The sequence below is a fragment of the Callorhinus ursinus genome, unplaced genomic scaffold, assembly GCF_003265705.2.
Source record: "Callorhinus ursinus isolate GAN/ISIS: 27379988/994484 unplaced genomic scaffold, GSC_fseal_2.0 scaffold58, whole genome shotgun sequence".
In the NCBI taxonomy this organism is placed as follows: Eukaryota; Metazoa; Chordata; class Mammalia; order Carnivora; family Otariidae; genus Callorhinus; species Callorhinus ursinus.
The window spans coordinates 3,518,788-3,539,679 of record NW_027397120.1 but is presented as its reverse complement, the minus strand read 5'-3'; the positions used below and the strand labels follow the sequence as shown (position 1 = coordinate 3,539,679).

General features: G+C 52.0%; 1 protein-coding gene across 1 annotated transcript in view; it reads left to right on the top strand.

Annotated features, from left to right (window-relative positions):
• The window catches only part of MGMT (O-6-methylguanine-DNA methyltransferase), a 299,257-nt gene that overhangs the window by 49,058 nt on the left and 229,307 nt on the right, over positions 1-20,892 (top strand). The window contains 1 exon segment of the mRNA XM_025880104.2: positions 13,163-13,299. Within this exon segment, the coding sequence (XP_025735889.2) occupies positions 13,175-13,299 (125 nt within the window). The 5' untranslated portion in view covers positions 13,163-13,174.

The following is a 20,892-nucleotide window of genomic DNA, read 5'->3' as shown; positions in this document are numbered from 1 at the left end:
CCCCAGGTGCCCCTGCTCACCCCCAGGTACCCCGTGCTCCCTACCCCGGGTGCCCCTGCTCACCCCCAGGTGTCCCATGTGCTCCACCCCGGGTGTCCCTGCTCCTCACCCCAGGTGCTCAGGTATCCCTGCTTCTCACCCCAGGTCCCCCTGCTATTCACCCTCAGATCTTAGCACTACATACCTTGCTGATGTTGCAGGACACATCCAGGGAAATGCCACTGAGAGGCATTAGGGCCCCACAGAGATTGGAAGGGGGATGGGAGGAGGGAGGGCCAGTGGGCACTGGCAGCCCCTTTGCTTCAAGTGGCAGGATATTTCTGTGGGCTTCCACAAAAACTGCAGCTTGATTCACATCCCAGATGTAGGCATGCCCTTCCTGGCCATTTGCTGGAGTGCTTTTTGAGGATTTCGGTGCATCCTATATTGGGATCTTGATCTAACAGTATTCACTGTGTGGTAGGAATCAGTGCAGATAAGGAATTGGTTCCTGAACCTGGAGACAGCATGACAGTGAATCCGTGTGTTAGCTAATCATAGCATTGACACAAAATCATGTGTGTTTAACACACAAGTTCTATCTATGCACAGGTGGGAAACATTATTAACTGTTTAGGACTTTTTTCTCATGGCTCGATTGCAGACATGCGCGTGGGGCTGTTCCTGGGAGAGGATGAGTTTGTTGTTCGTTGTTTTTTTGTTAGTTTTTCCACATTTGAGAGAGGATGAGTTTGAATCACACCTTGCTGTCAGGACGTTGGAAAGGCTTTCACTTTAACACCGGGCCCAGCTTGTCCAGGAAGGCTGCGTTCTCCTCCTGAGCTCTGCAGCGACCCCAGGTAGCGGCCTGGCCTGTCCTGCGTCGGAACAGCAATCTCTTGACTCTGGCTGATGCTGCCCTCAGGTTTTCCTGCATGTTCTCACATGCTGCTGATTCTCTCAAAAGTCACATAAACTTTGCCCAACTGGAGAGGCCTATAAAGAACGGGGTCATTTTCTGCCGTGACATATTTAAGCTGAAGCCTCCCAGGACATAACGGTTTTAAGAACTGACATTTCATTTTGAGCACCTGCCTGCCACCACCTTTACTCCTTCGTGACAGACTGTCGCCGTGCAGCCCAGGACTAGTTGGTGCCTGAAGTGCTAGAATGTTCCCTGGCGGCAAGCGTGTGCCGTTGGCAGGGTGAGGTGCACGACCCACGTGGGGGCCTTGCCAGACATCCAGGGGTGACCTCGGGGGCCAAGCAGCACCCCGTCAGACCGCATGGTCAGGGGAGCTCTCTGTCCTGCAAGATGCTCACTTTCATCACTGATGGTAACGGGCAATTCTAGCAGGGGTGGTTGAAATGACTGAAATGTGGTATTTTTCATCGTTTTTCCTCCCAGTACATTCTCAGTGGATCATTCTTGGTCACGACTGAAGGTCGGTATGTCCAGACCTGATGGGGGTGGTCAGGCGCCTGCTGTGGAGGCGCCCGGCTCGCTGGCTCACGCAGGGCAAAGGGCGTCCTTCACCCCGGAATCTGCTTCTCTTTTCGCAGGTTTCAGGAATGTTAAGGGTCTTCTAATCTGTTCCTTATAAAAAGAGTTGAGGAGCCCTGTTTGATTTTCAATGAAGCAGCTGCGGAGTGTCAACTTGACAACTCACGCGAGGAGGTTCTGTGGTGTTTCTCACTTTGCAGGACCCCAGCTGTGACCGTGGGGCCGAGTCTGCGCCCGATTCGCTCCTCAGAAGCCAGAGGTCCGGGGCGAGGTGGTGGGTCTTCTCCCCCTCTGACAGACTGTCCCAGATTTCGGGGTCGCTGGTGCCCTGGGGGTGGTTGAGGCATGTCCCGTGGCCAGGCCTCCTCATCAGCCTGTGCACCGGTGAGGGAGGCCTGAGGGGAACGTGCGCTGCACCTGTGAGCTGCACCATCCGGGACGGCTGCACCTGTGAGCTGCACCATCCGGGACGGCTGCACCCGTGAGCTGCACCATCCGGGACGGCTGCACCTGTGAGCTGCACCATCCGGGACGTGTGGGAAGGCAGAGCAGGACGGGTGCTGCCCATCGCCCCTGGGCTCCGTCACACCAGTGCCAGAGGTCAGGCCTAAAGCCACTTACCTCCCCGCCTGCCCTCTCTGCGCCTCGTCAGCCCCACAGCCCCTCCCAGGCCCCGGTGCCTTCTCTGGTGCAGCGCTCGGACCGGCTCGGGCTCCCACAGCCCTGGAACATCGGCTCCTGGAGCCTGGTGGCAGGACGGCGGCAATCATGTGACGCACGGGGGTCCCCGGCCCAGGGCTGGCTGCGGGTCTAGCTGCTGCTGCAGGTCCCCGCCGGACGCTGGCTCCCACTTGCCGTTGTCAGGCCCCCGTCCCCACTTTGACTGTAGGAGGGTATATTCTGCCAAGTTAAGGATTCTTTACTGCTTTTCCAAATCCTGCTCAAGTGTCTGTTGATGCAGATTTTTTAAATTTGCCTCTCAGTTTTAGGTTCCTCGTATTGGAGGTCTGGGCTTCATTTTTGTAAACCGGTTTCCTCTTACCTGGGGGTCTGTTGTTTTGACTGGCAGATGCATATTTGTTGTTAAAAGGTGATTTTTCAAAAAATAAATTAAAACAAAAAGTGGTTTTCCTTTCACTAACTAGTCAAACAATATTTTACTGAATTGACGAAAAGGGAGTAAAGCAGAGAGACCTGAACAAACAGAGCCTCAGAGATGGGCTTCTCCCAGTTTTCCCCCAAAGTCCCACTCAGGGCAGGGGGCAGGGAGGGGGCAGAGGACAGGGGACACAGGCATGGGCACAGCAGGGGCAGGGTAGGGGCAGGGGCATGGGCAGCGGGGCGTGGGCAAGGGGTAGGGAGGGGGCAAGGGCATGGGCAGCGACTCTCAGCTCCTAAGGGCCTGCGAGCCCAGCAAGTAGAAACCTGTTTGAAGTCTCCTCTTTACCCTAGCAAAATTGTGACTTTCCCATTTTATCCTCGTGTTGGTGTAAAACTGTTTTCCTCCACAAAATTAATTAGCTAGGACCATGTACAGTGTTGAGCCTATGGTTTCTTCTGTGCGGGCCCAGCACGGTGTCCCCCTGAGTGTGCACACTCAGACGCTAGCACGCCTCCCATCATGGAGAGTCTGCAGACTTGAGTCTGGTGTGCAGTGGCCTGGTTAGTAGGAAGCACTTTATGAAACACTTTAGAGAAATAACTGATAGTTACTAATAAACTTACAGAAATATCTTTCTAGGCCTTACTATGTAGTGCTCTGGTGTCATGCATGGTTTTTGGCTAGGTCCAGAGAAAGTTTAGCTGCACTGTTGGGATGCATGTTGGGATGCATATGTGAGCAGTAGTTATCACTTGGAAATATTTTTCAGAAGTGCCAGAAGTTCTGGGAGATTTCTGGAGTAATTTGTTAAACAGTACACATTGTAAGTTTTGTGCAGTATTCTGTGTATGACCTGTTTCTTACACACACACGCACACACACATGCACACACACACACAGCAGTTTGCATTCTAACTGTTCCCTAATTCCTGTTTGAATGCAGATTCAAACCATGTTTGAGCCTCAGAACAGAAAAGTAGTTGCCTTCCTGCATCACTAATATTTAGTTTGATAATTTGAAAAAAAAATGAGTTTGGAGAGGAAAACCAAGTTTTAAGTATAATTTTCAACTGCTGGGGCACCTGGGTGGCTCAGTCGGTTGAGTGTCCAACTCTTGATTTTGGCTCAGGTCATGATCTCAGGGTCATGAGATCGAGTACCCTGTGGGGTTCTACCCTAGGCATCGAGTCTGCTTGGGATTCTCTCCCTCCCTCTTCCCTCGGCCCCTCTCCCTCACTCACTCTCTGTCAAAAAAAAAAAAAAATCAATAAATAAAGTGTAGACCAGTGCCTGTTTTTATCTAGAAATGGTTGTTTTAAAGGCCAGTGAACACGTTCCTTTAGATGTCCCTCCGTATCTCTGCTCTGACACGTAGGCATCTTCCCGTCTGTTTTATAACACACTGCCCCGAGTGCCTTATTTAGCCGACTTGTGAATGCCGAGCCCCCCAGGAAGCTGCACACGTGTGTGGGGGGCTGTGGATGCCACTTCCCCAGCCTGGCCCCTGCTCCCAGGGCTCTTGTGGTTAGAGTATTCTCTACAACCAAAGCAGCGTTCATCAGGAAGCTGCTCTGCTGGGCAGGGCCATGGCCAGTGATAGTAAGAAGAAAGGGCACTCCTTGTGTTCCATCAGGACCCATAGCCCAGAAGTCTGTGTATAAGCTCACAATGGGAGCAGAACACAGGGCTTATGGGATTTTCCCATACAAGCGGTCTTCTCATTGATTGGAAAACCTACTTTTTTGATTGTGGTGCAGAATTTCTCCTCCGTTCATGTGTACAAGTAGCTGGGTTCTTAGAAATTTATCAGTAATAAAGAGAATCACTTCCATGTCAGCAGCATGGCACAAGGCTTTGGAATGATTTTTTTTTAATTAATAAACTAACTTTTAGAGCAATTTTAGGTTCTTAGCAAAACTGAGCAGAAGGTACAGAGAGTTCCCAGATACCCCTGGCCCCCAGACATACTCAGCCTCCCCCACTGTCAGGATCCCCTCCCAGAGTGGGATATTTGTCCACAGTTTATGTTAGGGCTCACTCTTGGTGGTGTACTTCATATGGGTTTGGATAAAGGTATCCACCGTTCTGGTGTCCTACAGAGTAGCTTCACCACCCCCCACAGATCCTCTGTGCTCCGCCTGGTCCTCCCTCCCTCCCCCCAGCCCCTTCCAGAATGTCACATACTTGGAATCACAGGGTATGCAGCCTTTTCAGATTGTTTGCACTCTTGGTTGCTTCCGGGTTTGGGTCGTTGTGATTAAAACTGCTATAAACATCGTGTGCAGGTTTTTGTGCAGACATAGAGTGATCTTTTTGCACGACCTTTGGATCCATTCTGAGTTTGACATACCAGATGGCAGGGCCAGAATTTTCTCTGGCAAAAAGCATTTCAACCTAATGCAGCCCTTTTTGGTTGTTAGAACGTAGTAAACTGAGCCACACCTTGGCTGTCTTGTTGAATGCTGCCCAGCAAGGTGGCACTGGGGCTGCCCTAGGGGGCAGAGCAGGTGCCCCGAGCAGTCGTAGCCACTGACCTGGCCTTCTCTCCGGCACTCTCCTCCTCCGTGTGTGCGCTTGGCAGGGCTCCATCCGCTTCCTCCTCCCGCCCCCCACAGCCAGCTTTGTTATTAGGTGATAGGTATGAGATATTTTCTCTTTTCTGCGGTTTTGACACGTGTGCTTTTTCTTTTTCTTTTTCTTTTTAGAGATTTTATTTATTTGACAGAGAGAGACACAGTGAGAGAGGGAACACAAGCAGGGGGAGTGGGAGAGGGAGAAGCAGGCTTCCCGCCGAGCGGGGAGCCTGATACGGGGCTCAATCCCTGGAATCATGACCTGAGCCGAAGGCAGATGCTTAACAACTGAGCCACCCAGGCACCCCAACACGTGTGCTTTTTCTAATTAAAATATTCCTGCACACCAGATCATCAGGTGGGCTCATCTTGAGTTCTGAGGACAGAGGTGCTTCCCTCCTGCTTTTTCTTATTCGCTGTTGAGCAGGGAGATTACAGAACGAGTTACCATTTCATGGTGGCTTTGCTGGTGTCCCCACGCAGCCGGACATGGTCTCTCCCCTTTCCTAGGGCATCCCCAGCGCACCTGCTGGGCTCCCACTTCACACCTGCAGCTGACGGGCACACCGAGGCCCCTGACAGGGACTCCCCAGCAAAGCCTGGAGCCCGGCCTGCAGGCCAGGTGCCCACTCACTCCCAGGCCGACTCTTCGGGCCAGTGTTTAACAAAAGCAAATGTCTCCTACTTGGTTTGTAAGGAGCCTATGAGAAGGCAGGTGGTTTTTTTCTTCTAGCCCTTTTTCTGGCATTTTCCTCACACAGCAGGGCCATACTGGAAGGGGTTCAAAGTGGAAGGTACGGGACAGCAGAGATGGTTCTGGAAGTCAGTTGTAGACCCACACAGCAGGCCTGGAAAACGACAAGTAAAGGAGAAGACAGTTTCTGTCTCTGGGCTTCTTGCATTTAGTACAGTGGAAACCCAGCCTCTGGCGCCAACTGCTTAATTCAGAACATTAAACGCCATTCATGTTGAAAGGGGGATGAAACGAAATTCATTTTTTTCAGAGGTCTCCAAATAGCCATGAAAAATCCATTTTTTTCTGCCACCAATTAACGTCAGCCACACTCGTGGCTTTAGGTGGATGCTTAAGGAGGATGCAGGGAGCTGGGCCCGGAGCCAGTGACGCTGCCAGGTTGTGGATCTCAGGCCGCATGCGAGTTGGGGTGGGGAGCCTGCCGTCTGGTCCTTCCCGCAGCCTGAATGCGGCTGGTGGTGTCCTCCCTGTGATGCGGGCAAGGCCGGCCCACCTGGGCTTCCAGGGAACCACTCAAAGAACTGGCTGTCGGAGCTGCTGTGGGGTCCTGGAGTCTAACTCCGAAACTCCCAGAAGCTGGGTTTTCCACACTGTGCTGTTAGGCAAACTGGAGAGTGACTGTGGTGCCCTTCACCTCCCCCTCTGCTTCGAGTCAGTCCTGCAGGCCCCTGGCTAGGTATGTATTCCCGCAGGTGCCGCTGGCCTCTTCAGGAAGGAAGCCTGAGCATTCCTGTGGCATGCAACAGAAACCTCCTGTTTAGGAGTAGTACATGGTTGGGGTTTTACACAGTTCCCCTGCTCGTCTGGGCTTGGAGGGCAGCCGGGCAGACTGTTATCTGGGGCAGATTCTCTTACTCAGCCGGAGAGCCCGTGTGCTCGTAACCTGCTGTGCATGGATGTGCTCACAGCGCTGCGGACAGCAAGCCCTTTCTCTGCCCTGGGTGTCCTTGGGGTCCTCAGGGTTAGCCCTTGCCCTCCCGCTCCTGTGCCCCACACTTGGTCCTCACTGCTCCCAGAGCTGTCACAGCAGGCCCCTCTCAAACATGGGCCTCTCCCTCCAGGCTGCCCCCTTCGAATCCCTGAGTGCCCTGTGTTCCCTCTGGCACCAGGGCCTACACGGGCAGACCTGCCGTAGTGTGTCCTTACCCACCCCCCAAAATGCCTACCGTCTCTCATGTTGACACCTCCTCCAGGGAGCCTTCCTGGACTCCTCAGGCCAGCAGACCCCCAGGCATGGGTTCTTGTTAATCCTGGAGTTAGTTCTCCTTCTGAGTCCTTACTTCAAGCATAATGGAATGATTTGTATCATCAGCTCATTTATTCAGCAGGTCTTTACTGAGCACCTGCAATGTTCTGGGCACTATTCTAAGTGCTGGGATACGGCGGTGGATCAGTTAAGATACTCCGGCTGGAGGAAGACAGGAATTCCTCCAAATGCCAGCTTGCGACACGCAGGACTGTCTTTCTCCTACGATTAGCAGTGTGTCAGGGCGCTGGGGCTGTGGTGGTGGCATTAGGGCCGTCCGGTCCCGTGGCCTCCCCTTCATGGCTGCAGGTGGTGGCTGCAGCGGCTGCAGCTCCTGGCCGTGCGTCCTCCTTGTCAGGGAAGGAAGAAGGGGAGGAGGTGGCGTCTGCCGCTTGTTCTGTTATTAAACCCTCAGCAGACTTCTCACTCCTTGACCAGAGTTGTCCCATAGCGTCTGTGACCTGTCCTGCAGCTTACGTTCCGTGAAGGTGGCTCAGAGCAGACAGACCCATCCAACAGAACTGCAGTGCCTCTGCGCCCGCACCCCGGCCCCTCTCTGCCCTGCGCGCCTTGGCTGCTGTCCCGCGGGTGTCGTCGGGCCTGCGTACCTCCTGTTACAAGCTAGGTCTCTGTGTGGATGTCATTTTCTCCTCCTCACCTCTCCCCTGCCGGCCGCCCTCCCCACTGGCAAGGCCTCCCGCTAGTCCTGAGGGGCCGTGGGAGCCCGCCTGGCCCTGGACTCGCTGCCTGCAAATCTTGTCGAGCTGCCAGCCGGCGAGTGTCTTCACCGGGCCTCCTTCCTTTCTTGGCTCTCGTCGGGGTCAGGCTCTTGGCCTTCTCTGGGCCGGAGCCCAGCGGTGGGTTGGTCTCTGGAGCGCGGGGCTTTCGCTGTGTGAGGGTGTCGTGCCCACATGGCTCGGAAGCCCGTCGGCTTCTTTGTGCCACCCGCTCCTGGCCGGCCCCGCGCGTGTCTGGCATTGTTCCTTCCAGGCAGAACCTCCCACCAGCCTGTGTTGGGACGCACGGGCTCCCCGACGCGTGCGCCGGCTATTGAAGCGCCTTCTTGCTGCCCTCCCGGTGCCTGCAACACCCCACCCAGGCTGCAGCCCTCCCTCCACCCTCTGCCAGCCCCCCGGGACTTGTGCAGTGACACACGTGTCTCTGCCTGGTGCTTCCCGTCCACACGCTGTCTGCCAGCCAGGCGGCCCAGCGCTCTGTCCCAGGGACACGTTACCCATTGCATACTAGGAGGGACGGACTCAGCTCCACTTTACTTTTGCCCATGGAAGGACTCTGCCATACGTCCTCTGTGTCTGTAGGAAGGGAAGTGTGTGTAGGTTTCTGTGGAGTCTCAAATTCCACTTCTGGTGGGGTTAATATAAAACATTGTTTAAATTGCCGCGTCTGCTTTTTTGGCAAAGTAGCAGGCATTGGGTTCTGGTGATTATCCTTGAGTAGCAGTTCTGCTCATGGGCTTAGGCACCCGGCTGCAACAGGAAAAGTGTAGCCCCACCGGGTCTTGGCCAGGCTAGAGGCTGTGGGTTCCAGGCCTTCATCTTGGGGAAGGTGGTTCGGCGAATCCTCACGTTCAGGAAGCTGGACGCAGAGTTTGAATTCAGTTCTGTTAACCAATAACAGAGTTTCTGGAGCCTACTCCCTCAGAGGTCCCCCAACCCCGTGACTGGCTGCTTGGGTGTGGCCACGAGGGACAAAGGCCGGTCCCTCAGAACTCAGAGTTCAACACTCCAGTTACTCCAGTTATGGACTGATTGCCATTTTTTGGTTCTTGGCATGATTTGGCTAGAGCTTCCCCTGCTCTGTGAGTGAACAGGTGTCCAGTGGCCTCCTGTGGCCTCCAGCGGCCATGCGCGTCATCAGAGCTGGTCCTCACCGTGATGAGGGCGGGCTGCCCTTCACACGTGAGGTTAGACCAGGCGGACCAGGGACAGCACCACACAGTGCTGGGTGCGGGGTGCATTGGGGCTGGTACAGCGGTGGGCAGGCCAAGCTTCAGAGTCCTTTTGGTCCAGTTCAGAGACGCAGGCCCTGGGGTGCATGGGCGTTATTTGGTTCAGAGCCCACTGTGGCAGCCTCCCCATGGTGTTCGAGGCAAAGAGCCTCTGAAGTCCAGCCAAGCCCCTCCCGCCTGTGGTCAGAGTCTGGCCGCTGGGGTGAGGCTTTGTAACATGCCAGGCCCTTTCCCCAAGGAGCACGCGGGACCGAGCTCTCCAGAGACCGGCACTGCATGTGGTGGAGGTGGGAGAGGCCCTCCGTCACCTTCAGCACCCTGCCCTGCCCCCCTCCTGGACGCCCATCTGCATACACGTTCCTTGCAGTAGGAGTATGAGCTGGCTGTGCACAGGGGGCTCCTTCCCTGCTGGAGCGCTGGCCCAGCAGCCCATTCACGGTCTTCCCGGTGCTGTGCAGTTGGGCCCACAGAGCAGCGCGGGGAGGGTGCCGGAATCAGTACTACGACTGCTGTTTGAGTGGTGAGAAAACAGAGTCCTGGGAAGGAGAGTGAGCCACGAGTGTTCCATCCCCCTGGTTGGGATGTGTGCCAGTCTGAGTTTGTGCAGTGGTGCTGGGTCCACATCCTAGGCCTTGAATCAGGGGCCAGTGACACAGGGGCCAGGCAGCAGGGAACTGATGGGGGCCGCAACATCCTGTTTCCAGGGGCAACAGTGGCACCAGCTGCGTGTCTGCAGGCCCGGGCTGCCCCACAGATGTTTCCTGAGGTTCCACTTCGGCTGTGGTTGGACTATGGCCAGTCTTGGTTCCTACGTTTTTCTGAGCCTGTTTCTCCAGCCTTCCCAGAAGTTCTGTGAGTTACGGAACAGCCTTTCAGTAAATTGCTTTTGTGCTTAAATTAGCTGGTATCACTTTCTGATGCTTGCCATTAGGAGCCGTGCCTGAGAAAGGGGCTTGTGGCTTTTCATGCTCCAGATCTGAGGCCTCAGCCAGGGCTCCTGAGCCCAGATCTGTTGAGAAACAGCTTCCAAGCAGGGCCTAGGCAGGAGACGTGGGTTCATGGTGAGCATGTTTGTGAGAGCTAGGTAAATGTAAGCCAGTTCCTATGCAAGACTGCTCAGAGCTTTTAACACACTGCAGGTGTGCAGGTAAGTTTCCCAGGACGGTTTAGGTACATCCAGGCTTCTCACTCGCCCTGGAACCTTTCTTTGAGTAGTCTTCTGGAACACACTTTGGGGCATGCTGTGCCAGACTCTTGGCCTGGATGGTAGAAATGCTGGTCATCTAGTTCAACATATATTTGATAAACTCCTTATGTGCGTGATGCATCTGTTTTGGGTGGAATCCTGACTCATGGTAGCAAACTCCCTGCTCCATCATCTGCCAGTGGCTCAGGGTGATGGGAAATGTCCACGGATGTGAGGGGTGGGTAGACAGCAGTTGATTCTGGCTCCGAGGAATGAGGGAAGGCCCCCAGGGGGACTGGGAGAAGGGGTGGCCATTTGCTTTTGAAGAATGGGAAGGATTTTGGTGCTGTTGGATAAGATTTTGCGGAGAGCAGCATGCTCTGTGTGACGAAGGTCAAGGGCATATAGTTAAAATGTCAATGTGGCAGGGATAACAATCTCGAATCCTTCTGGGAAGCCAGGTCTAGATACATGTTCCGAGTAATCTTCATGCCAACCCTGCGATTTAGGTATCCTTGATCCCACAGATGAATGCACTTGTGGCTCAGTTTAGGTGACTTTTGCAAAATGACAGGACATTGCTGGGAGACCACCGTCTGCTTCCTACCCGTGGGTTGCCAAGTGGAGGGGGTGCCCTCAGGCACTGGGGATTCATGGAAGTTGGGGCGTTCAAGGAGTACGATGTGCCAGAGAATGTCTCTGATGTCTGGTGACCATCACAATCCCATGTCCACTCACTGGCAACTGGGGAGGAATCTGCTTCCGACCCCTGTCAATACCTACAGAAAAGTGGATGTTGAACAGGGAGGCTCTGGAGCCCCAGGCTTAGGGTGGAATCTTGGGGGTGCTGCTTATATAGCATGTGGTCTGGGGAATGTTGCTTGACCTCGTCAAGGGATATAAATGCAGTTCTTTCCTGGCTGCTGGGAAGATAGCTGAGGGAGTCAGTGTGTGGCATTAGAAGCAGGCGGAAGGGCAGGGAAGGGAACAGGGCCTGGGGGTGGGGGCAGTGGGGTGTGTTGAGGTTTTGCAGTGAAGCAGATGCTGGGCCACGTGGGGCAGCTGGACGGTCAGCGAAGGGACATACAGCTGAGGCCCCACGCATCAGGCCCTGAGCGGGCACGGAGCAGGAAGTGGGCAAGAGCGTGGACCTTGAGGGGTTCAGCAGACCTGGCGTGCCGAGGGCCTGGGGTAAGTGCTCGGGGCCGTGCATTCTCCATCACTGGAGCAGCGAGAAGGCAGCCACAGCTGGTGGGCTGCGTCCCAGCAAAACCTGATTTACAAAAGCAGGTGGGGGCTGGGTCTGGCCGGTGCGCTGCAGTTTGCTGACCCTGCTGTAGCCCCTTCATGTAATTGGCAGTTGATTTGCTGTTCAGGGGGAGGGGAAGGAAGGGAAAGGTTCAGGTGTACTGAGGGTCCTGAAGAACTCCTTTCTCATGTGAGAGTTGATGAGGCCTCGGGACCTGAGCCGGAGCTGGCAATGGTAAGAACCAGTGCTTGATCGGGTGCAGGTATGCAAGGGGACAGGCCGGGTGAGGGGAAGGAGAGTCCCCAGGCTAAGTGCTGGGTGGCGTGGGGGTAAGCACGGACCGCACTGCCATCCTGTGTAAAGCTGCATGGAGGAGAGCATTCTTACAGGGTTGCCGCTGTGAACAGTTCATGGGAGGTGCCTGCAGGACAGAGAAGTGGTTATTCAGTTCGTCGCAGGTGGCTGCAGGCAAGCGTGGAATGCTGGGAAACGTGGGCATATAAGGTCACATGGTGGAGGGCGGGAGCGCCTCCCTCCAGTTCACTTTCCGGAGCAGGACGAGGAGTTGCAGGGGGAGGAGGAGCTCCAAGGGCGCGGGCTGGTGCTGGTACTCGTCCCCACCGTCCCCCCAACCCTCTCTTGGCTTCCGCATCCTTTTCCCTGCCCGCACTTGGAGTGATTTTTATCAAGTGTGGGTTTGCCTTTAGGTTTCTCACTGTTCTTGCCGTACCTGTTCGTTCTTTCCAGCCTTGGCTGTTGACCAAAATTAACAGGATACATCATAGGGTGGTTTTTATGTTTGTACATTTCTTTGAACATAAGTTAGATACACAGTGGACCCTTGAACAACGTGGGATTAGGGGCACTGAGCTCCATATGTAACTGTTGACTCTCGAAAAACCTTACTAAAAGCCTCTTGTTGACCTTACTGATAACAGCCAATTAACACCTGTTTTATATGTCATTTGTATTATGTACTGTGTTCTGATAAAAACCGAAGCTCGAGGACGTGTTCAGAAAATCACAGGGCCGAGAACATAACGTTCACAGCCCTATGCCGGAGAATCGCGTGTAAGTGAGCCCGCGCAGCTCACACGCACGCGGCTCAGGGGTCAGCTGTGCGCTTTCCTGGGCGCTCGGCGTTATTCCAGCGCGCATGCGCCCCTGACGGCCTGCCCGTGCAGGTGCCGCGTCCACCCTCCGCTTCCAAATTCACTTCACTGTGCCTTGGTTTTAAATGTATTTCCTTCAGTATATCAAACGGCTTCAGTTTCTGCCGATGCAAAAGTTGGTAACGTTTTGTTAAAGCAAGGTTAGCTTGGTCCTAGGGACCGGACCCCTCGGAAGGAGCGCTTGCCCACCGTGCCTCGGGAAGGTGGGGGCAGGGAGCCGCACCACCAGTTGGCTGCTGCGGGTAATTATGACATTTTCTGTCCCCTAAGTAGATTGCAGAAATGACCTATTTGATGATTAAATCCCAAGAATGGGGACAAACTTCGGAAGACGTTTTGTGTTAAATAACGGGTGCCTGTTGTGCTTTGAAAGGGACCAAAGTCTTTCACGTGGACTTTCTTACTTGCTTGAAAAACCTTTCTCGTAGGTGCTTGGGAGGATGGACAAGGCCTGTGAAATGAGATACAGGATGATGGACAGCCCTTTGGGGGAGATCGAGATCTCCGGTTGTGAGCAGGGACTGCATGAGATCAGGCTGCGCGGCGGGAAGACCCCGGACGCTGGGTGAGTCCCCAGTGCCCCCCGTGTGGCACTTGTTAAGAGCCGCAAGGACGCGAGCGTTGCTGCTTGTGCACTGTGGGTCACGGGCTAACACGTGGCCACAGGCCGGCGTCCCACGCGGTGGCCCCCTCCAGCGGCGGCGCCACGACTGTCGGTGGGTCTGCAGCATCTGCGGCTGCCCGGCGCCCTCCGCGCGCACCTGACCGCGGGGCCTCAGCCGTAGCTGGTAGGGCTCCAGGACGTCTGATCACGTTTACGGAGCGGCGGAGTGGCTATGAGCCTTGACTATTTTGATTCTTCAACAAACGTGGGAATCCCTGGAAATTCTGGTGACAGGGAGATGTTGCCTAATCCTGGTGCTTTTTAAATCAGGACCCCCTTCATTGTTCAAAGCCCGCCAGGTGAATTACACCGAAGTCTTGGAGTTGCTGAATCCGGAGCTCCCCCCGCCCGCGAGAGCTGAGGTCAGGCTTCCCGAGAGTGTGCAGCTGGGCAGGAAGGGTGGGAAGAGCCGTCCTAGCATGACGTTCCCACTTGCCATTTCTAGCAAGACACGTGTATTTCTCTTTTGAAAGATCTCCACTCTATTTCTCTTAATTGTAAAAACATAAAAAATTTAAAGCACTCCTTAATGTTTTGTTCTGAAATGTAACATTTCCTCTATTCATTGATTGTGAGTTGTGGTATTAAAATTGCAGTTCTCATTATTTCTGACAGAAGAGGGGAAAAACCACGCACTCCTGCTCAGTGTTTGTCTTAACTGGCTAATAAACACAATGCTATAGAACATTAGATAAAGAAAATACATAGAAACATAAAAATTGATTTTAATGGACCCCTGTCAGAGACCGCCATAATGAGCACACACGCACAGTAATAAATACCCGGTTTCGCCTCCAGTGTCGAGGTTTTTTTCCTATAGAGCTGCATGTTACAATCAATAGTATTTTTTTTGAGGCCAAAAAAAATAAGCAAACCTTTGAACTATATGAATACACTCTTCTCTTTCTATGAAAACCATCTGGCCATGGTGTTCAGAAAATCACAGACACCAAATAATTCGTAGGGAATGTCATTTTGTCTCTTACATACTCACTGGCACAATAAATCACAAATTTGTTGAACTTTTTTGCTTTAAGAAAAAAATTCTTTAAAGTGAATTTGAGGAAGAAAATAAAACCTAGACATCTAGTTAAGTGCCCATTATGGATGATGAGAACAGAATAAAGATGAGGCTTAATTTTGAGGTTCTGCTTTCTGCATCAGGATTAGGTACAGCTGTGAAGCATGGCTTCAGTAACCTGCAGCTGGTCTCTCTCGTGAAGACGCCCAAGTAGATAAGCCGTGGAGGCTGGGTCCCTTGGCTGCCTCCGGCTTTGCTCTGCATCTCCAGGCTGTGGCCCTCATTCTGGTGCTTTGGGCCAACCTCTGGGGTGCGAGCTGCCATGCTTCCATTCCAGGCAGAGGAGAAGGAAAGGAGGCACCCACCTCCCTTTCTAGAAGGAGCCTCTAACTTTCTCCTCTCGTGGGGCTATGCCCAGCTGAGAGGCATGGAAGGTGGTCACGTGTTGGCCATAATTAGGGACTGTGTGTCTAAGGAAGAGGTGGAAAATGATTTTTAGGGGCAACCAGCAGTCTATTATACACCTATGGTTAACTTTGGCGAGGGACATTTAAGAGGTACAAAATAACAAAAATGCTATATGAATGCTAAGAATTAACAGTTCTTATCACTTAAAAAATTGAGGTGAACATTACATAGTGAACTTAGGGAAACCGATTTCTGTCTTGGCCAACGTTGTCTGTTCTTGAACTTTATATAAATGAGGTTTTATGATCTATTCTTCGGTATTGGATTCTCTTGTGCAACGATGTTTTGAGGGTCACCCATGTTCTGTGTATTAGTCAGTAGGTCCCTCTTTGTGGTGAGGAGTAGTTTATGAACACACCACAGTTCATCAGGTCTCCTGTTGATGGACGTTTGAATCCTCCAAATCTTGGCCACTAGGGGTAAAACTGAAATTTTTGTTCAAGCCTCTTTGGACACCTTTTCACTTCTCTGGAGTCCACGCCTAGGTGTGGGTTGCTGGATTGCATGGCAAATGAACGTTGAACCTCCTGAGAAGCTGCCAAAACTCTTCCCAGAGTTGAACCATTTTATTTTTCCAGCAGAAATGGAGGAGTTTCAGTTGCTCTGCCCTCTCTCACCAGTACATGGTGGTGGTAATTCTTAAAGTTTTAGCCATTCACGCGGGAGTGAAATGTTCTCATTGTTCTAATCTGAACTTTCCTCGGGACTTCTCACCACCTGCTTGACCACTCCTGCCTTTTCATTGTGCGGGGTCTGCGTGAGTCTTCTGCCTGTGCTTGTTCTGATTTCCAGCCCTTTCTCAGATTGTATTATCCTGTGTATTTCACAGTTGGATGCTTGTTTTTATTCTAATGTCCTCTTTTAATGAGAAGTTCCTAATTTTGAGAAAGTACAACTTAATGTTTTTTTCTTAGCTTTTTTTTTTCTTTTTGGTCTTTAAGATTTGTCTGCTCTAACTTCACAAGTATTTTCCTATAAATTCTAAAATTTGATAATTTTAGCCTTTATATTTAAATATGTGACCCATTATCTTGAATCCCCTTATAGTGAGGTATTTTTTCTCTATAGTTAGTTTTCTTTTTGGGAGGAGAAAAAAAATTTTCTCCATCGAATCCCCTTCCTACATTTATCAAATCCATTGACTGTACACGTGTGGGTCCCATATGTCTGGATGTTGTGTCTAGTTCAGGTGACCTCCTCATCTGTTCTACACCAGAACCATGCAGACTTGATTGCATAGCTTTATGATAAATCTTGAATTAAGGTAACAAGTCTTCCAACTTTTTTTTCCCCTAAAGATTGTTTTGGTTTCAGTGTCTTTTAACTTTACATATTAAAGAATCAAGGTGTCCAGTATTGAGATTTTGGTTGGGAATTCATTGAATCTGTGTACCATTTGGGGGAGGGTTGACCACTCTAAAAACTTTCCAATTAATGGATATGGTTTATGTCCATTCAGCTTGTCTTTTTTTTTTTTTTTTTTTTTTTTTTTTTTTTTTTAGTATTCTAGTTTCCAGCATGGAGATCTTGTATATCTTTTGTAAGTCTGATTTCCGAATATGTTGGTATTCCGAGTTTGGTTTAAAATGTTTTTTTTAGTTGCTGCTGGTACATAACTGTTAATTTTTGGTATGTTGATCTTCTGTACTCTTACTAAATTTTTAGTTGTAGGAATTGTTTTGCAGATTCCTTAGGATTTTTGCTATAGAAAATTGGGTCTGTGACTAAAGACAACTTCTCTTTGATCTTTATGCCTTTTATTTCTGTCCTTGTGCTGGCTGGAACCTCCGGTGCGGGGGGTGAAAGTTGTGACAATAGACCGCCTTCCCTAGTTCCAGTTATGGGGGCGAGGGTGGGGGCTTCCATGCCAGGAGTCCACGTGCTGCCACCTCTGGGTGTCACTTCCTCAGTCTGTTGGGTTTTGTCAACTGCTTTTTGTACCTGTGTAAACACCATCCTATTTTTTAAAATGTGAAACAAACTAGTCTTGAAATGCTGGACTACACATATCACAATTCAGGATACCTCCTGCCCCCCATCCCACCCCCATATTACTGCCTTAGATTTAGTATTTTGTTTAGGACTTAACGTGTTTACGTTCACGAGGGATGTTAGTCTGTAATTTTTTTGTGCTGTGTTTGTCAGGCTTTGGCATTCAGGTTAGTGTCTTGGCATGAAGTGAGTTTGGAAGGGTTCCCTCACTCTGAAAGCATTAGGTGCAGGATTAGTAGGACTCCTTCATCAGGTTGTGGATAAATTCCCCTACCATGCCCTCCAGGGTCCTCCTATGGAAAGACTTCTGATTAGGATTCCTTTTGTCTAGTAGAATTAGGTGCTGCCCTTGCCCACCCTAGGGGGAGCCCCCCCCCCGCCCCCAGCGTGGCTTTCTGCAGGTAGAGCCCTGTGTGCCCCCTAAGGCCGTGTTCTCCAGCTCTGCTGATGGACAGTGGCCAAGGGGGTTTTGAGCAGAGCATCCTAATGATGCTGGGATCCTGTTCTCCCCTTCCTTCCTGAGTGCTTGTGAGTACTGGGATCTTTATCTCCTGGAGACATGCTGCTTTGTTCAGTCGCTGAATTGGAAGTTGGCCACTGACGTCTGTCTGCAGTTAAATTTCACTTGTACTTCTGTACGGAGTAGGATTCCTGTTCCCCACATCAGTCTACTTAACCTGTTTAGGTGGCTTCGTACATTGATCGTTGATTTCTTTTTGTATCGGTAACATTACTCACCTTGCCCTTCCTAAAAATATTTGAATGCAGGATATCCATTTGGGAAGTAGTATAATCTCAACTCTATAACTTCCTGCCAGTATCAAGTTTCCATCAACAACTGTCCTGTTCAAGAGTAGTTGGCTTGCTTTTGCAGGAACTTGACTGACATCTCCCCACGCCGTCTTCGTGTGGCTACAAAGCTTTGACCCCATTATTCCCTGCAATGTCTAAATTCTAATGAGGTGTAGGTTTATTTTTCTAATGTTATTTGCGGGCTCATGTAGCTTTCCATAAGGGGGATTCCAATGTTTTCCTCGAAGAAGGGCCTGTACAGTGCTCGTCGCGCTCACACTGATGGGGTGATGGTTGGGTGTTTGGTGGCAGGACCCTGGAGCTGCACGTACCTCATCCTTTACCGAGCAAAGAATTGCCCTCCTGGGTTTCTTCCCAGGTAAATCTTTCTATAAAAAATACAGGAATGCATACTGAAAAAACTGTAGTCCAACCAAAACTGAGCGATTGTAAAAATGTTTCATATTTTGAAAATTTAACGCATGCAGGCTGTTTTCTGCTTTCTGGGACTCTGCAGTGTTGTCCCTGGCTTCCTGCCCCCACCAGCTCTGTGTAGAGTCTGGGCAGGAGCATGTAGGTTGGGCCTGACCCTCCTTCAAGGACGTGGAGGGCTGGCCAGGGCCTTCTCTCACTAGGTTCACGGACAAGGACCTGGCCCCTCTGGGGCGTGGGAATGTGACCACAGGGTCTCTGTCTAGGAGGGTGCGTCCGCCCCACCGGGTGCTCTGTCAGTTTCTGCTCCACTGAAAGCGTGAGGTCAGATGCCTTTGAGGTCTTCCTGAAGGGAGGTCAGGCTCGTGAAGTCACCTTCTGTGTCCTCCATTCGAGTGGATAGCGATCAGCTTCTGTGAGGATTTGTTGCTCTCCTGTTCGTTAAGTGTTTTAAGTGGCCTGCTCGGGGACCCTGATCCTGACTCCGGCCGTGCCTGCCACGCTCCCGCCTGGTGATCCCTCTGCCGGGCGGCCCGACACTCACAGCTGAAGTAGCTCTCAGGGTCTGCATGTCCCAAGAACCTTCCCGGGGAATCCCTACATTAATTCTCTGATGGGCTGGGAAATCTTAGTGCAGACACCACCTGCAGCACCTTATAATCTTTCATGGAAGAGGAGAAACTCTCCTCAGGATAAACAGTCGAAGAGGCACTCCCAGTAGAAAGAACCTCCAAAAACACGCCGTAGGATTTTCACCAGCGGCACATTCGGCTGTCTCCCTGCTCTTCTTTGCTGGCTTGAAGTCGGGGTTTGTGTTGTATGTGCTTAAAAAATGTATTTTCTTTTATAGAGTGTTCCTTAAGGAGGTCTCCTGAGTCAAATACGCAGGTTTCGGTGAGGGGGAGGGGGCACCTACCAAGCTCTCTTTGGCTTCGTAGAAAGCACCTCTTTTAAAAGCAAGTCCTTGAATCCCCTGCTGAGCGTGGACTGCTTCATTCTTGCCTCCACACGGCTCTTCAGCTCCAGATCTGAGACCCGTGTCTGTTTTGAAGGACCTCCCCTCCCGGTTTCTGGCTTGGAGGGGAAGACGGTCCGCAGTGCACAGGGATGGAGTCTCCTGACACGGGTTCTCAGTGCACACTGTGCGGCGTCCAGTAGCTAAAAAGACCAGACTGGAAGCCGGGGTGGTTCTTTCCACTGCAATTCCCGGGAAGAATTCTGTCCTTCCCAGGTGGTGGGAGAGCCCGGGGCCCCCGGGGCTGCTCGTGGAGCCTGCAGAGTTGTCTGCGTGGTGCTGAGGTCGCAGCTCCCGGGTGTCCATAAGGTAAAGGCAGGCCACAGCCGTGCGTTCCAGTAAAACCAGGGTGTGGGGATGGTGGCGGAGTGACCGACTGTGGCCCTTGCTGCTGGGCCTTCTGAGTTCACAGCGTGGGTTCCTTTGTGGCTTTGTGACCCTGCAGGGCATGGTGGAATAAAAAGCCCCTTCTCTGAAGGCCTTGGAATTTGCTGCCACACCATGGACCATACTACACGACCACAAAGACGTGATACTCTGTTTTGTTGTGAACTTGGCTGGTTTCTGATCTAGAAAAGAGAAAAGCAATGCATGGCTTCAGGAGTTTTGTCTTTTTTTCCTTATTCCTGCGAGATCCTGTTTCACAGTTGTGCTCTTTCCTGGGTCAGGGCAGGGGGCAGAGGCAGGCAGGCTGTTGGCAAGACATAAGCAAGTGGGTCCCTGGGATTTAGAATCTTTGCTCTGGACCCATCTAAGACAGCAACCTAAGTTTTCTTGTCGATTTTATTAAAGGGTTGCAGGGAGACAGAAATGGCTAAAACTTGCAAGCCTGTGTCCACGAGTAAGAAGCAGCCTGGCTCATTTAATTTTAAGCTCTCCAGGATCCTCCTGGAAGGAAGAAAACAGTTGAATGACAGTTATAAATACGTGGGTTCAAAATATGAACCAAACTGTCACAGTAAAGGGTTTGCTTGGAAAGCTTGCAACCTTTAGATTCTAAGCACACATGAGAGGAAAAGCAGTAAGTTGGCCGACTTCAGAGAAAGGTGGCATGTTCAGAATCCCTCTGTTTCTGCTCTGGACAGTAGCTTTCCTTTCGGGGGCCTTAGGCTGCACCTCTGTTCTTGGAATGACGGCTTTCCCGGAGAAGCTGCACTCGTGCCCCCTTCGTGCTGCTGAGGAAAGCCTTTCCCCTTTTCCCTGAGGAGGACCCGTGGCTGGTGGTGCCATGTGTCCCTAACTGGGCATGACACTGGCACGCTGTCTGACCGAGGGAGTTCGTGCCACTGGGTGAATGTAGGGGCCCAAAGTCTGTAGCCCGCGCCTGCGTTTGCCGGAACTGTAACGGGGAGATCATCCTTGGGCTCTCCCAGACCGATCAGTGGCTCTCATCTGAAGGAGGGGCCCACCCCGGGGTCCGGGGGGGTCAGAACGGTGCTTGCGCATAGTCCCACCCAGGATCTGTGGTCTGGTGGGGGCATTTCTGATGGGCCGGGCCGGGTCAGTGGTGCCCCTGCTCCACGGCCATTTGCCACGGTCACTGCCATGGGTGGACAGGACTGGACACAGCGGGCCCCTCCTAGAGCCTGGCTCGGCCTGTCTCTCCCTCACCCTGAGTCACCAGGCCAGCCTGTGGGCCCCCTGGCTGACCTCTTGGTCCACGGCCACCCCTGTCTCCTGCTTCTGGTTAGCTGCGGCCTGTTCAGACTGGGAGCAAGGGGGTCCCGTAAGGCCCTGTGAGAAAAACACGGGAGTTTCTGACCACACTGTAGCC